This window comes from Barbus barbus (genome assembly GCF_936440315.1).
Source record: "Barbus barbus genome assembly, chromosome: 31".
NCBI lineage: Eukaryota > Metazoa > Chordata > Actinopteri > Cypriniformes > Cyprinidae > Barbus > Barbus barbus.
In genome coordinates this window covers 13,848,740-13,866,974 of record NC_136759.1, presented here as the reverse complement: position 1 = coordinate 13,866,974, position 18,235 = coordinate 13,848,740, and the positions used below count along the sequence as shown (strand labels likewise).

Below are 18,235 nucleotides of genomic sequence, written 5' to 3'. Positions count from 1 at the left end.
GGAGCTGGTAACACAGTGAGATGGAAGAGGTGCCCAGCTTCCCCTGCGGACACCAGTCAAATCTCAACACAAGCAGAAGACACATAAAAACACTCAAAGGTTTAAAACTACATCTGATATTACATCCAAACAGTGAAACTTAGAAGATACCATTTAACTTTTCAACTTGCCGATCAACTTTTACTACACATGCACGACCACGTTTCTCTTGGGGTTCAGCTCATGACATGGTTAATCAGGCCTAATGTTGGTTGCTCTGCCACCCCTTCCCGCCTGCTTCACTCCAGCGCTCCACTGACAGTGCACGGGGGGGGGCTCACCGTCTGCCCCAGTCACACACACAGCTGCTCCCCTCGGGCAGCCCGGATACTGCCTCGGGTAATTATTTACTTTGCCTGTCAATTAATTACGCAAACTCTGTATGACAAATCCATCCCAGCATCCATCTGCCCTGCCCCTTTCATCAGCATGGCCTCTTCCCCTCTCTGGCTCAGTCAGTAGAAAACACCTCCTCTGCAGATCTGGACACAGACGGCTGTTTACTCCCTTCAACATTACACTCCTTACAGCTCCTCATGTGTTGACACTGATGCCAGACTGATATATCAGTCACTATTTACCAATTTTGAGAGTTTTGGAATCAACTGATAGCTATTGGATTAAAAGTCAAAGTTTCATAGTGCCAATTTCCCATTTTCAAAATCTCTAAATTATATTGTGTAAAATAAATATATTTCATTTGAAACATCATTTTGAATATTCTTTTATATTTACTATGCATGCAGCTTTAATGAGTTCATATATTAAAGAACATGTGAGGAAATGTGAATATTTCATGGAATATTTTCGTTTTTTTAAATAATAATATAATAATAATAATAATAATTTAAAAAATATACAAATATTTACATTTACATTTATCCATTTAGTAGACACTTTTATCCAAAATGACGTACAATGTGGGTTTTGAATTCATCATATAGAGGCAAAGAAACACACAAGTGCTTGTAAAACCAAGTTTCAGATATGATATATTTATTTAGAATAGTACAAGTTAGAACGCAATTTTTCTAGACCGTAATTTTTTACATTTATTTATTTTTTATTCCTCATATTCTCTCAATCACTATTATATTAGATAGATAGATAGATAGATAGATAGATAGATAGATAGATAGATAGATAGACAGATACTTATCTATTCTGTCAATTTTATATATACACATTCATATATATATATAGAAAATTTGCAAATATTCCATGTATTATATTATATATTTATTGAGTATCGCTACAGGTAATTGAAGAGCCCGCACTGGTGGTTTACTAGTTGACTTACAAATTTTTGAAAGCAATTTTATGGAACTATACATAAATTACCTTGGGTTGATCCTTAATGTTATTGTGTGTGTTCTGGTATATATGGTTTAGGAGGAAATGTGTATAATGACATGGGTACTACAACGTAAACATGGTTTATGAGGAATTTCAAAAATTGCCAGTAGTTTTCTGTAAGGGCTAGGTTTATGTATAGGGTTGGGGTTAAATACAATTTGTACAGTATAAAAACCATTACGCCTATGGAGAGTCCCGTAAACCACATATGCAAGAATGTGTGTGCGTATGTATGTGTGTGACCTAAGCCTCTTCTTTAGTTGCAGACTGTCATGGATGATCCTTTTCACAAATTCCAGCTCTCCACCCCTCAGCCATGATCTCAGTGACCCCCCCAGTGTTGATGGAGCTGGGTGGAGGTCTGCGGGAGTTCCTCGAATTCACCCCCTGACAGAGGAAACAGAAAAGAGGGGAAGAAGTGGAAGAAAGAACGGATAACAGCTATTGTCATGAGCACAAAGAAACAGATACTGCTAGAAAACAGCCTGGGGGTTTTCTAGCTCTTGTGTGTAGTGTCTGTTCAAACACTGGAGAGAATAAGACAGTGCTGTCTTGTCACATGCCACCAGATCGTCTGGATTAAAATATCCCAATCCACCACCATCGCATCATACATCAAGGCCATCCTCAGCTCATCCTTCTCTCTCTCTCTCTCTCTCTCTCTCTCTCTCTCTCTCTCTCTCTCTCTCTCTCTCTCTCTCTCTCCTCTCTCTCTCTCTCCTCTCTCTCTCTCTCTCTCTCTCTCTCTCTCTCTCTCTCTCTCTCTCTCTCTCTCTCTCTCTCTCTCTCTCTCTCTCTCTCTCTGGTACCTTTGCTTCTAACTGGTTGGCAAAGAAAGGTGGATTGCACATGCAGAAATCATAGACAATGGACTCATCCTTGAGCGCATCCATCAACAGAGTCTTCTGGGGCACCTTCACCACTGCAACACACAAATGTATGTGGTTCATTGGGTTAAATTACATTTAAAACTGTCAAGCTCTCTCTCTGCATCACACACACACACACACCACACCTACCTTTAATGAGCTCTGCCAGGTGGTTTTGCTCAACATTCTTCTTTGCATAATTAAAGCAGATGTCATCCACTTCTGTGGCGAGGAAAAACCAGCCATTCATAGTGGCTCCCAGCAAGGGGTAAATACAGGAAGCACCAGTACCTGCACAAAGCAAAAACCAGTCACATATAAACTTAAATAAAAATGAAATATGATCTGCCTCCAAGTCTTTACCTAAACACATGCTTCATGTAGTGACAACACTTCAGATCAACAATGCGGTTCAAAGAATCATGAATACTTTATGGTGTTATTGTATCAATTTTACATATTTTGTATCTAAACTAAGCACAGAATAACCGATCACCTTGCAATATGATAATATTTAACTAAATTTGTCCTCTAGGAAAGGAGCACTTAAATGTGAAATTAAAACTATTAACTATATTTGAAATTTTGGGTATTGAAATGAGAATAAAATTAAATAAAATTAAATCTGAATTTTTTACATTTCAAATTAAAACAATCACAAATGTGTAGTTTCACCACAATATATACAGAATAGTAAAAAAGAACTTGTATTTCAATTATTATACAAACATAATTTTCCCACCAACTCTTAAATAAGTATTAGTATGATAACATGAAGTGCAAGCGACTGCTTGACAGAGTGACGTATGACTATAATGCAGTTAGACTGAGGCAGGACAGCTCTGGTCATCCATTATCCAGTCAGGCAGCCTTAAAATGGACTGAAATTTAGCAGAACTAAACAAACAAAGATGATCCCCATAATGTTGGAAGAAAAGAGATTTAGAGCTATTCATCATATGTGTGACACTAACACAGCTAATCTCATCCCAGAGCTGGCAAAGGTCGTCAATCTGCAATCTAACCCGATCAACAGAGCCACAACTATATAATCCACACAATCTGACGCAACAGCTAGAGACATCCATCTGAAAGAGTATGGATGATCACCAGCAATGGAGATGAAATAAACACACAAATTTTCTGGTTTTAATCTGCAATAATCTATATCTATCCATCCATCCATCTATCCATCCATCCATCCATCCATCCATCCATCCATCCATCCATCCATCCATCCATCCATCCATCCATCCATCCATCCATCCATCCATCCATCCATCCATCCATCCATCCATCCATCCATCCATCCATCCATCCATCCATCCATCCATCCATCCATCTATCTATATATATATATACACACACACACACAGTGCCCTCCATAAGTATTGGAACAGTAAAGACAAAATTTCTCTGTTGGCTGTGGAGTCAAGATATTTGCAAATATGATTAAAAGATGAATATGAGACAAAACTACAGAAATTCACATTTTACACATACATGTTTTACCAAATAAAAAGAACAGCACTTTTAGAGTTCATCCCACTCATTGATGTGAGCATAAGTATTGGGACAGTTGAACATAAGGCAGATATAAAAGATTAAAAGCTATTATTTAGTTGCAGATCCCTTGCGCACAATCACAGCAGTGAGTCTGTGACCCATAGACATCACCAGACTCTTGGTCTCATGCTTTGAAATACTTTTCCCAGGCTTTAATGCAGCCAATTCCAATTGTTGCTTGTTTTGGGTAGTTTCTGCCTTTACTCTCCCCTTCAGCTGGTGAAATTCATGTTCAATCGGATTGAAATCTAGAGATTGACTTGGGCAATCTAAGACTTTCCATTTCTTTGTCCTTATAAATTCCTTGACTGAACTGGCAGGGTGTTTTGGGTCATTGTTCTGATGCAATATGAAGCACTTCCCAATGAATCTGGTGGCATTTTCTTGAATATTGGTTGGCAAGATGGTTTTGTACCCTTCCAAATTCATTCTGCTACTGTCATCATACATTAAGTCATCAGTAAAGTTGAGAGGGCCTGTTCCAGAAGCAGCCGTGCATGCCCATGCCATGACAACACCTCCACCATGCTTTACAGATGAGGCTATATGCTTAGGATCATTTGCAGTTCCCTTTTTTTCTCCACATTTTTGCTTCCCCATCACTTAGATAAAGGTTCATCTTTGTCTCATTGGTCCATAAACACAGTTCCAAAACTCTTCTGGCTCACCTTTGTGCTTTTTTGCAAACTTTGTGCTTTTTTTTCTGTGTAGCATCTGTAATTCTGTGTCAAAGTCTCCTGAGGACAGTAGATTGTCAGAGCATCACCCCAGCTTTCTGGAAGTTGTTGGTGATTTTACAGACATGTCTTTTAGGGTTCATTTTCACAGCTTTTATGATTTTTCTGTCATCAACTACTGTTGTTTTCTCAGCCGATCAGGTCGTTGTTGGTTGCTGGTGTCGCTGGTGGTTTCCAAACTCTTGATTTCTCTATGCCCTTTGTTTTTGCTATAGCTCTAATTTACTTCCTCTTTTCTTTTAGCGTCCAAATTACTTGCTTTTCTCTCAAAGTCAGCTTCCTCATCTTCATCCTGGTTTGTGTGTGTCATCATCGAATGCAAGATTCAGAATGCAGAAGTAATGGATATAACTGATACGACACATTCCCTGCTTTTAATATCTGAAGAATTAATGCAAAAGTATACAGCTGATCACTTAGAAAGACCCGTGAGGCAACTGTTCCAATACTTGATGCTCACATCAGATAGGGGGATGATCTTCTTAGCTGGTAAAACATCTGTGTGTTGAATCACCCAATAATAAAATAAGTCATACTGTAGTTTTGTCTCATATTTACTGTTCCAATACTTTTGGAGGGCACTGTATAATATAATTATACATATATATATATATATATATATATATATATATATACACACATATATATATATATACATATATATATATATATATATATATATATATATATAGAGAGAGAGAGAGAGCGCGAGCGAGGCGAGCGAGCGAGCGAGAGAGAGAGAGAGAGAGAGAGAGAGAGAGAGAGAGAGAGAGAGAGAGAGAGAGAGAGAGAGAGAGAGAGAAGGATGAGCTGAGGATGGCCTTGATGTATGATGCGATGGTGGTGGATTGGGATATTTTAATCCAGACGATCTGGTGGCATGTGACAAGACAGCACTGTCTTATTCTCTACCAGCCTCTGTGTGTGTGTGTGTGTGTGTGTGTGTGTGTGTGCTGTATAAACCAACAAACTGCCCTTCTAAACCCTGTACCACCAGCCTGTGGGACCGCAAAGGGCTTTAACAGGATAACACCAGTGAGTGTGAGCCAGCATACCGATGTCGATGCCCCTCCGTGGGTTCCCCTGCCCCCCAATCAGGTCCTCCACCCAGTGGATGTAGTTAAGGCGGAGCGGCACGGTGGGGATGAGCCGTTCCAGGGGGATCTCGATGGTTAGGCCAAAATCCTCTTTCAGCAGGGTGCATGTGAGAGCTCGAACAGCCTCCGGGTCTTTAAAGTTGAGCCTGTGGGAGGGATGGAGTTTAGTGGGGGGTAATAGATGGAAAACCATAGAAAAGGATCAGCTAATAGCCATCTTTAAAAACCCACCACATACCCTCTTCTCAATTCATTAGTGCTCATCATAAAAACATCCATGCCGAGAAACACAATGAAGCAGCTGTTGCTGGTTTGCAAAAATGTATTAATGGAAGAAATGCCTTCATTATCACTGTCCCTTTCTCTCTAAATCCTTAATGTACATCTTAAAGCATTCAGTGAGAGTAATGTCACGTTTCTACGGTTCTAAAAGCGAGGAGGGTGAGGCAGGTGTAATTAGGGAGCCTTCGTACGTTCACACCCCTATAGATGTAATTAAACGCTCCATGCTGCAGACCATGTCTGGCACCTCCAAAGGGAAGCAAGATGTGCGTGTTGAGCCGCAGATAGGATACTGTGGAAAGAAGCCATGGTGTGTGAAATGCTATTTTACAGAGCCTTTAAAAACACCTGCACCCCACCTTAAGCTTAAGAGCCCCTCACAAAAGGGATGTGCGATATTAAGGACAGGACATGCTCTCTAAGTAACGGCTGTACTGGCCTAGGCTTAAACAGACTTGTTTAAGCATTACCAATTTCCAAAGAAAGTGCTTCAGCCCAAAACAGTCTTATGATGGTGAAACTACATTTGAGGTGTCAATACGTTAAGGAGGGAAAATGCAAGTTAATGCAAGGAAAAACAGCATTTCTGCTGTTTGAATAGCATTTTGGCTGATCAACATTCGCATGTTAGATACTATGGTCAGAGGAACTCAGCAGTCAATTTATGAAATGGTTAGGACCTGGTTGAGAAACAGAGTAGTGGTTTGGGAAAAGGCTTGTTTTTCTTATTGTGGAATATGCTGCTTCAGACAAGAATATGCTGCTTCAGACAATAAGGTTGTGTGTTTTCTGGTGTAGGTGGAGATTTCTTGATATGACAGTCAGGTCTGAAGTAAAACTAACCTGAACTACAGACAGATATTAATAGCAGTGGCTATAAAACCAACAAGTATTATAAATCCTATTAAGTGTATAATTATAATACAAACATATACAATGGTGCACATACCCGATTATGAAAATATACAGAATATATAAATACAAAAAAAGGAAATATTAAAATAAGGAAATATTTATTTAAATGTGTTAATAAGATTTCATAAAACTGCATACTGTATATACAGAATTATTTTCAATTGAAATATAAATATTTAATAACATTATAAATGCCCTAACTGTCACTTTTGATCAATTTAATGTCCTTGCTTCATAAAAGTATTAATTTCTTTAAAAAAAACAACAACTTTTGAACAGCAGAGCATACTCAAATTGTTTGCTAAAGAAATATATAATCTAATAAAATAAAACAAATAGAATAAATGGTAATAAAAACAGGCATTTTAACATGGTCCACTGTACACATAGGCTTTAGGCTACATATTGGTCATTAAACACACGTCTTTGGAAATCAGCCATCAAAGGACATTAGTGGACCACAACCTTAACATTGTGTCCTTTTCTTTATTCGAACACAAATAAGAGCACAACACAAGAAAGGAAACATTCCTGCAGCAGCCGTTCATGTGAAAAATCCAATACACCTCTATCTTTATAATTTATTAACACATTAGCCCTAATTAATGCATCGATCCAATCCAGCCTATTAATCTTGAAAATGTGACCTTGGGAATTAAATATGAATATGGATGTCATAGAGGGTTTCCATGGTTACCACTTAACAGGATTAACTACAATAATAATAATAAAGCACAAATGGTGACTAAATAAAACGGGTGTAGATTTTACAAAGGAGGCCAAAAATGACATAATGGAGACCCAGCAGCTCATCTGGTCCTCGCAGAGTGTGTAAATGATCCTGTGTGACTGTGGCTGACCTTGCATCCGTCAGGTCATAATCAGTGTGCAGAGGATGAAGCCGCAAGAACCGTTATCCTGCTCTCTATTTTTAGCCTCTGTTTGAATGGCTTGCCTCACAGGATGAAGACCGAGTGCCGCAGCCCAGCCGTCTCCACAGTAACAGCTACACCCGCCCCATAGAGAGGTGTGTCAGTGGAGCACGAGCACTGTGGATGTGTGTTAGTGTGTGAGAGGACGGTGATGCTGACGTGAGGTGGGTATGTATATGGGCAGATTAGATCCAGTACGAGAAACTCAGAAACTTTTGGACTCAAGGACTCAAGGATTGACTCTTAAAAAAAAAAAAAAAACTGCAAAAGGAAGGTTTAGTGGGTAGAAATCAGAAGATTGAGAAAGAGATCATAATGAGCTTGAATATCATGAAAACCACTGCAGTCACAATAACCGAGGTTCATTTCAGAAGGGTTGAAAACCAAAAATTGCACCATAAAGATTTTTACTACTACGCTGGGTTGCCGTTTGATGTGAAAATGATGTGAAATCAGAGTCTTGAAGCAAAAGCAGTACTCTAACCAATCAGACTAACACAACGGCACAGCATGGGTCTACTCATCAGCACCGCAAGGTCACCTCTAGAGCTCCGTTTAGCCATGTTTTAATCCACCAAACTCAAAACGCTTCCAAACCCAACCATTAGCAAACAAAGCATGGATGCTGAACACGCTCCACAGCTTTTTATTGTGTTCTGTGAGAACAAAGAATCTAATGGTGCAGTTTTAATAAGATAACGGAGAGAGCCGAGCAGTCTTGTGAGGATTGACGTTCCACTAACTGTCAGGTTTTTTTTGGTTTTGTCAGCACATCAAATCTCTAGTCGACCAGGATCTCGTTTCAACTTAACACTGCTGTAAACACAAGCCCACCGAATATCCTGAGGACTTTGCCTCTGAGATTTGAGGATGGTTTCTGAGTTGCAGTTACATCATTTACAATAAACTGTCATAATTTACTTATACCCTCATTCCAAACCTGTATGACTTCCTTTCTTCTGTGGAAAACAAATGAAGATGCTTTGCATAATATCCAAGCTTCTCTATTCCATTCAATGAAAGTGAATGGTGACCAGAGACTCAAGCTCCCAAAAGATGTAAAAGCACCATTAAAGCATCACATCACATCACTGTATCACGTCCAAGTCTTATGAAGTCATACAATAATTTTGTTTTGTTACAAAAAGTTACAATTACATAATTATATTTCTACTCCAATTCTTTTTTTGAAATATAAACATTTAAATGATGGCTGTCATAAAATCTTGATGGATTGATTCAAACAAATTAAAAATTGAAGAACAGTAAAAATTATGTATATATATTTTGCAAAATGTTCCTCTCTAGAGTTAATTTCTATAGTTGACTAATGAGTTTTTGGTCACCGAATATGTTTTTTCTGAAGTAAATATGATGTTACGTGACATTGTTTACAAGCTGTTATATTGGCATCTATCAGCAGTTGAAACTCTGAGTGATTACATGAGACACGAGTAAGTTGTACTTTTTCTTTTAACATGCCTTCGGATGTTTATTTCCTGCTAAAACTGGTGTTAAAGTGGAGGAGATGATCAGTTTACATGCGCTTCATGCTGCTGCTTCTCTTGAACTCAGGCGCTACAGCAATCTGACACTCCACATTAAACAGCGCCAAAACGGCATTTATTGTTTAAACACTGTAATAAATGGACAGAATTCAAATTGAGACTTTGTTTCATATCAAAAGTAACAAAGCACAAAGTTAATTGTGATTTATGTTACATTCATTAACGGAAAACAGGTTAGACTAATCAGTCCTCGGGATTTAAGAATCAATATTGTTTTTTAAAAATGAGAATCGATTAAAATCGATATCAATATTTTTTTATATTTTATATTTAAATGATGACAATTTCTATTTTTGGGTGAACTATCCCTGTATCAATCGTGGTCACCATTCACTTTCACTATATGGGAAAGAGCAGCTTTGACATTCTGCTAAATTTCTCCTTTTTCTTTTGTTTCACAGAAGAAAGTCATACAGGTTTATAATGACATAAGGGTGAATAAATGATGACAGAATTGACATTTTTGGGTGCTCTATTCCTTTAAGACAAGCTGATGGTTAATGCTGTCATGCATCAAAAACTGACACCCCAAATAGGGAAGTGCAAGTTTAAAATTAGGATTAGTCCTGTAGCAGGCTGCAGAGAGGACGAGTGATGCGAGATGCCCCCCTCCGTGTCCCTGCATCTCATTTGTAAGCGAGCCGAGGCTGAACCCCACAATTATGCCCGACATTTCAGCAGAGGACCCTCACCCAGGACAGCCTTCCACTGCATCAATAATGCAATTCACTGTCTGCCAGGCTGCAGAGATTAATGCTACTTTTACTGCACCTAGAAACTACAGAAATCATTTACAGTCTTCTTTTCACTACAGACTCAAATTAAAGGGATAGTGTGCACAAAAATAAATATATTTTGTCATGTTTTACTCAATGTCATGTCATTTGAATCCTCTATGCTCTTACTCTTTAATTGAATGCACACAAAAAACAATATCTTCGAATCTCCATATAAAATACTATGAATGCAGCATAAAAATGGTCCATATGATTTATGCATTATATTTTAAGTCTTCTGAAATCGTACTATAGCTTTATGTGAGGATAAAAGTAAAGTTTAAAGGGATAGTTCACCCAAAAATGAGAATTCTGTCATTAATTCCAAAACCGTAAGACTTTCATTCTCATTCATCTTCGGAACACAAATTCCAAATGAAATCCGAGAGCTTTCTGAGCCTCCATAGAGAGCAATGCAACTACCACGTTCAAGGCCCAGAAAGGTAGTAAAGACATCATTAAAATAGTCCATGTGACATCAGTGGTTCAACCATAATTATATGAAGCTTAAGAATACTTTGTGGGCAAAGAAAAACAAAAATAAAAACTTTATTAAATTTCTTCTCTTCCGTGTCAGCATACAAATTGATTTTTTTTTAACTGTCAGTTACAAAAGATTTCTATTTAAAATGCCGTTTCAAACTTCCTATAAATCAAAGAATACTAAAAATTGAAAAAACAACCGTTTCTAAAAAAAATATTAAGCAGCATAACTGTTTACAACTCTAATAATAATAAATGTTTCTTGAGCATCAAATCAGCATAATAAAATGATTTCTGATGTGACCATGAAGAATAGAGTAATGGCTGCTGAAAATTCAGCTTTCCCATCACAGAAATTACATTATAAACATTAAAATAAAGAGACCTATTTTAAATTGTAAAACTATTTCTAAATATTATTATTTTTACTGTATTTTGATCATATAAATGCAGCCTAGGTGAACATAATAGACCTCTTTAAAAAAAAAAAAAAAACCACACATTAACACAGCCTTACCAATCACAAAAATTTGAACATAAGTATAGGTTTGGAACAAATATAATTGGGTAAATAATGACAGAACTTTTGGGTTTCACAATGTCACACTATATTCAGAATTTTTTATGCTCTCTAGTTTCTTCCAGGTCATCTACGAGCCACTGACGGGCGTCGTCTCTCTGGTTCATGCCTTCTAATCCCATCTCTCTCTGGATGACATCTGCACCCCAAATCTTTCCTCTCCTTTCATATCTTTCTCCTCCAGTGGCAGCAGAGAAAAAATGATGGGGGAGAGGATTCCTTGTCGTACCCATATCCCTCTCAGTGAGTGTCTCTTTCCAGATTAACCCTATCCTCAAAACTGTGGCATGAGAGACTTAGAAAAGAAATATGAGGAAGCTAATCTAACAGCACGGCAATGTCTGGAGTCTGGAACCATGAAAAGGAGAAGCTAATGAGAATTCGTATATATAAAAGACTTACAATTTCTGCAAATCCCACATTTTAAGACTAACTTGCAGGACCAACTTGTGAAGTTTTGGTTAAATACCAGATCAGTTAGGTTTTAGCCAAATCTCTAGGCATACCGCAGGAAAAAGAGAGAGGAAATGTGATACTAATACACCAATCTGACTATTTCTGCAATACTGTGTACATTAAGCAAATTGACTTTCATGTACCAAAAAAGTGTAGAGAAAAAAGCAAACTGCATAAAATACTATATGCTACAATGTAATGTTTGATTTTACCTTATACATCCAACATGATGAATCAGTCAGAGATATCTTATGCCTCATTATTTAATTAGACATTACATTTCCACACCACGTTAGGCTAGATTACAGTATATTTCTAAAAAATATATATATTTTAAATAATTCCTGAATGACACCTACTGAATTAAAGATGCAAGTAAATAAAATTATCCATGCACCAAATCTATAATTGTTATGAGCGATTATGAGCGAATAAAATTCTATACTATATACTGTATATAAATTCTATAATCTAGAAAATTTATTAATTTTAAATGCTACAAGTGAATTTAGCCATCACAACTTTATAATGTATATATGGAAATGGATATTCATAATTTAAGGTCTGCTAAATTTTAAATTTACAGTAATAGTGTTTTTAAATTATTTTTTTTAAAGATTAACTTTAAATGTAATTCAAATGTAAAATATGGGGAAATAAACATGCACAATTATTTTGTTTATTTTTTAAGCACCTACTGAATTAAAAATATAATGTGATGCAATTTTAAAAACATCTGAATACTGCATTTGATTTCACATATACTTTTAATTTGGTAAGCAATATTCAGTGTTTTACTCCGCAGAATACTGTAAGCTAGTACTGCAATCAGAGCATAATCAGACAGAAAGAGTGTATGAGTGAATGAGAGACAGAGAGATGAGGAGCATGTGGTCTGGGACAGTAGCAGATGGTAAGTGTACTATGATGTACACCTGCTGCAGATGGCAGAAAGGTTTACAGTTTTATATGAAAGCAAAAAACAACAAAAAAACCCCAAAAAAACATGCAAATGTGTGTCAACTAACACCTGCTGCAGAATTCATTTACATTTAAACAATGTCGCTTCCTCCTGTTGATACGGAGATTGTCTGACCACACAAGCACACATGTACATGCACACACACATAAGCCATACACCTCTCCAGACATCTGTACTGGACTTGGCTCACCTGATCAAAAATACACGGAGTACTGTGCTGAAATGCTGAATGTAACACAATTCCTTAGCAATCAATGCCAAGAGATATAGGATGTAAAACAGTACATTTTTATTTAAATGTAACTGAACAAAGCCTCTTTCACAGTTAAGACCAGTGTGGTCATTTCAAATGTCCTTGCTACGGTTGCATCTGACCCAGATCTGTGTTAACTTAACCCACCTGGATAAACGTGGCCGATGTTGGCTTGATCAAAGCGATCAATCATGCATAAGTCATGAGGAACAAATGAGGATCTGAGCTGATCGGGTGTTTATGCACCACATTTCTTGACCACAGACCACTGATCCAAAAAAAACACTACTATTCAGCTGAATATACAGCACCACAGCGAAAAGAATGATTTAATTGAAGTTCAGAACTTCTATTCAGAACTGTATTAGTTTATGCAAAATTAGTTGAATTAGTAATGCAAAGACAATACGCATATTGTGCAAACAATTAAATATCCAATATCAGTTAATATATAATATCCAATATAGAATGTGTAATCAAAAATCATTATTCACAATGACAACACAGATTTACAGAGTTAAAGATAAAGGGAGATTTGTATGCTCTATATAAGCAATAGCAAAAGGACAAAGCAGAGATTTGTACACCAGAAGAAGAAACGCTAACTGAGGAGGGAGTTTGTGGTGGACAGGCTGGGCAGCCCTGCTAATTAGACCACAGAGGCGAACAGCTCCAGGGGCGTTGTTAGAATTTTCAAAACCATCATTAGGTATCAAAGGGTGAGGAAGCACAGGGCTCTTTTCAAGCCACATCTTCAAAAAGAGCCTCCACGGCCAGACCTGACAGCACACCTGAGAGAAAAGCCAGCAGAAAGATGGACACACGAATGCTATCAGCTGAGCCTCTCCAGGTGCACAGCCGTCAATACAGTCTGGGGCTGTGAACACACCACTCTATAGCCCAGCTTTTTCTCTTTTGTTCCTCTGCTTCTCTGAAGCACACATCTCTCTCTCTGTCACGCTATAATGACTTCTCCTGCTGAGGAAATGTGATGTGACCAGACAGGATCGGCACTGTGGGCGAGGGAAGACAGGCCAACTACATCTCTCTTTGTGATATTATTATATTCAACAATACAAACAACGACATAACACAACACACAAATAAAACGCCATAGAGTCTCATGCCTCATTCAAAGCCAGAAAACGTGAAAGACTCATATTTGACTGATTTATCATTTTAACAAGTTTTTAAAAAATCTATAGTTTTTATTCAAAAACCAACACATATACACACTTTTTAACAAGTTCATATTGTTCAATACATTTTCAAAATAATTTAGAAGATATTAAAATAAATATTTTTACTTTTCCGCAGCAATGTGGTGCATGATACATATAAAAACATTCATTTTAATATTAAATATGCCTCTTTCTTAATTCTTTTATTTAGCAAACACGTTAAAATGCCAAAGACACTGAAATGTTACAAAAGATTATTTATTTAAAATAAATGTTGTTCATTTGAACTTTCTATTCATCAAAAAAACTGAAAAAAAAAAAGGTTTCACGGTGATGCAAAGCTAAAATTTTTAGCATCATCACTCCAGTCTTCAGTGTCACATGATCTTTCAGAAATCATTCTCATGTGCTGATTCGCTGCTTATCAGTATTTAAAACAGTTCATCATTTTAATTAATGTTTTTATTTTGGAAACCAGAAATAAATTACATGGGCTACAGCTGACGGTAGCCATCGACTTCCATAGCGTAGAAAAAATACTACAGAAGTCAATGGCTACTGTCAACTATTTGGTTTCCAACATTTTTCAAAATATCTTCTTTTGTGTTCAACAGAAGTAAGAAACTCATACAGGTTTGGAACAACTTGTGTGAGCAAATGATGACAAGATTTTCATTTTTGGGTGAACTAGTTCATAATTTTTACATCATCCAACTTGATCTCCAGATACGGACATCTCTGCTACTGAAAAACCCTACTGATCAGTCAATCCTCAATGCCCTTTCTCAGCTCCATGATGATCAAAAGTCAACAACCAAAGACAATACTCTGAAACAGAGTCACCGTCACAACCACACACACCGTCTGAAATATTTCATATCTCTGTGTCCCAATTACAATCTTCTGCCCTCCACCTCTCAAACACTTGAGGCGTTCTTCCACTCCAGGATACTTTTTTGTGCCCCTTTCCACCTGCCACTCCACAGCTCTGTAGTGCACATCTGCAGTGCTTTCCCACAGATATGAGCAGGAAACAGCCCAGTATCGAAAAGAAGCATCCGAGATTCCTGCTTCCTCTCATGCATGCATAATCACAGTCTTTCTTTCAGCTGCCAAAATGGGTCCAAAACAATCAGTAAAATAACGATGGAGGCTGAGCCTGTAAAAACTGAGCCTGTTATAAAAACCCTCAGGCTTGGCTAAGACTGTGAAGAGTTTCCAGAGACCTGAGCTGGGGCAAAACAGAAGAATACCCAAGAGATCTGAGATACTGGCCTCTGGCACCTCAAGAGTTAAGCTCCCAGAGGCTGAGATCTTTGCTCTTGTCAAGACTTCACTGAGCCGAACATTGCGCTGTTTCTTTAAGCTGAAACCCTGTAGGCACAGCGGCTGATTTGCATGCACTGCCTCTGAAGCCTTTGGGACGTTTCGCTCAGTGGAGAGAGAAGAACACACCTCTTGGCAAGGTCAACGGTAACGGTGCACAACCAAGTGGGACTGACTGGAAATATGGAGACTTGGCAAAAAAAAATGCATGATGTTCAGCCTCAGACATGACTGTAGGGCGTTTGCTCAGGATGATTCCCATTAGACCGAAAACTAATCTTGCAAGTGGGGCTAAAAAAAATGAAAGACAATGAGGAGAGGGGAAAAAACACAGGCAATTTTCCCAGAGAGGAGTGCTGCTTGTCAAGTTCATTTTCTGACAACAGCACGGGCTCCGTCCCTCCCCTGGAGCTCTGGATGCTCTGCTGAGTATCGACAGTCACAGCAGGAAGCTCATCCAATCATAGCAGCCGCTTCAATGGGACAGGCCTAAAATACTGCGCCAATGTGATTATTGATCCACAAATAACTCATCTCCCTTTACAAAGCCAAAGCAGAAGTCTGCAGACTGACTCCTCTGAGATATGCAACCTATCAGACATCAGCATACCAGTTTGTGCGCATTAAATATTAAATATTAAAATTTATATGAATGAATTTATTAGGGACACACTGCTTGTTTGTGGGAGATAAAGTGTGACTGGTATTTTAAAACATGGCGTTTGTAATATTATTAATATTAACATATTTTCTTCTAATCCAGTTTAAAATCATTAAAGGAAAAAAAAAAAGTGTAGGGTGGGATTTAATCAGTACTGCAAAATAATTTTTAAAAATATTATCGATGTGCTAGATCTTTACCTTTGTACGGAAGAGGATTAGGGACAAGCAATAAAAAAAATAAAACCATCTTGAGATTAAAGTCGTTAAATTGAGGAAAAAGTTTGTAAATTACAAGAAAAAAGTTGTTACATTTCGAGAAAAAAGTAAATTTTTTTGGAGAAAAAACAATTTACGAGAAAAAAGTCATTAAATTTCAAGAAACAATTGAAATAAAATGTTGAAAATAAACATTAAATTACAAGAATTTTTTTTCAATTTCAGGATAAAAGGTTGTTGAGAATGGCAGTGCTGTTTCATCTGTATTTAAACTAGTTTATCACCGTGGAATCTGTGGTTTGATTAGGAGTAGGCAGGCTATCGGGAGAGCTTTGTTTCACAATAAGGCAGCATCTAGGCTATTTAATCATTTTAAATAATTTACACTTTGTTATTATTGCATCTTGTTAATGTACAACAATACTGAGGTGCAAATAGTATGTGTCGCTATTTATAAGTATAAATAGAATAATTAGCTACGATTTACACTTTGCAAAGATATGCTACTTTTACATAACAAATAGAATGGCTATTTTCACTTAGTGTAAATAGTGTCATTTTTTCTCATAATTTAACGAGTTTATTCTCAACATTTTATTTGAATTTTTATTTTTTCTCAAAATTGAATGACTTAAATCTCAAGATGTTTTTATTATTATTATTGCTTGGCCTTAATCATCTTTTGTACCTTTGTCAATGTAGTGTCTGAGAAAAAAAAATAAAAATCACCCAAAAAAATAAAAATAAAAATTTATGCCCGGAGTAATTTCTCTGGAGAAATTCATATTTTTACTCCGTAAGCATGCATTAAATTTAAAAGTGACAGTAATTTCATTGAAAACATTTAAATGTTAGAAAATATTTCTATTTTAAATTCATCAAATTCAGAAATTTCGATTCATCAAAGAATCCTGCGAACATTTTTAAATGTTTCAAGCATTCCACAAAACTATTACGCAGCACAACTGTTTTCAACATTGATAATAATAAGAAATGTTTCTTGAGCAGCAAATCAGCATATTAGAATGATTTCTGAAAGATCATGTGACTCTGAAGACTGGAGACATGTGGCTGAAAATTTAGCTTGGCCATAACATAATTAAATTACATTTTTAAATATCTAAAAATAGAAAAATAAATTTTAATATTATTTCACAATATTACTGTTTTAACAGTGTTTTTGATCAAATAATTGCGGTCTTTGTGACTTCTTTCAAAAACATTCAAATCTATATAAAATCTAAACAAGCAAAAGTGATTGTTTTGTCTGAGATCTCTAAATTAATATCACATTGTACTCAAAGGCAAATATAAACGGAAGCGTATTGCATTCACTTGAGGAAAAAAATCTACTCTGTTTTTCTGAATTAACGAGTTAATTATCTCAGAATTACGAGATAATTTTTCATGAAAAAAAGTTTTTGCTCTTTTTCTGAATTAATGATTTATCTCGTAATTCTGAGATAATTAACTCGTTAATTCAGAAAAACAGAGCAAAAACTTTTTTTTATGAAAAATTATCTCGTAATTCCGAGATAATTAACTCGTTCATTCAGAAAAACAGAGTAGATTTTTTTTTTTTTTTTTCTCAAGTGAATGCAATACGCTTCCGTAAATATGTGCAGGCCACAGATTAAAAAAAATTGTCTTTTGAGACAGATTATTTTTTTTTCCTTTCACAATGCTAGAACAAAACAACACTTTTATGTCTTATTTCTTAATTCCTCTAGCAAAGTCATATGACGCGTTAAAAAAGCTAAAACACAACATGACTTACATCACTCTGCCGGTCAGTGTGGTCTGCACGTGCTTCTGGAATTCAGGATATTTAGAGGCCAGATACACAAAGTCTGGAGGTTTATCCTTATAACGGTTTCGAGGATGCATGGATTTATTCAGCGCCATTCTTTCTGCAACAAAACAGATTGCACATGACACCCCAAACAGCAATCAAAACA

The 18,235-nt window shown here is 36.7% G+C and overlaps 1 protein-coding gene across 1 annotated transcript in view; it reads right to left on the bottom strand.

The window, feature by feature from the left end:
• LOC306851387 (RNA N(6)-adenosine-methyltransferase mettl16-like) overlaps positions 1-18,235 on the bottom strand; it is a 28,219-nt gene that overhangs the window by 9,335 nt on the left and 649 nt on the right. Inside the window, 6 exon segments of the mRNA XM_079387576.1 lie at positions 1,639-1,703; positions 1,705-1,782; positions 2,205-2,317; positions 2,415-2,555; positions 5,623-5,810; positions 18,055-18,187. Coding sequence (XP_079243702.1) covers positions 1,639-1,703; positions 1,705-1,782; positions 2,205-2,317; positions 2,415-2,555; positions 5,623-5,810; positions 18,055-18,182 — 713 coding nt within the window. The 5' untranslated portion in view covers positions 18,183-18,187.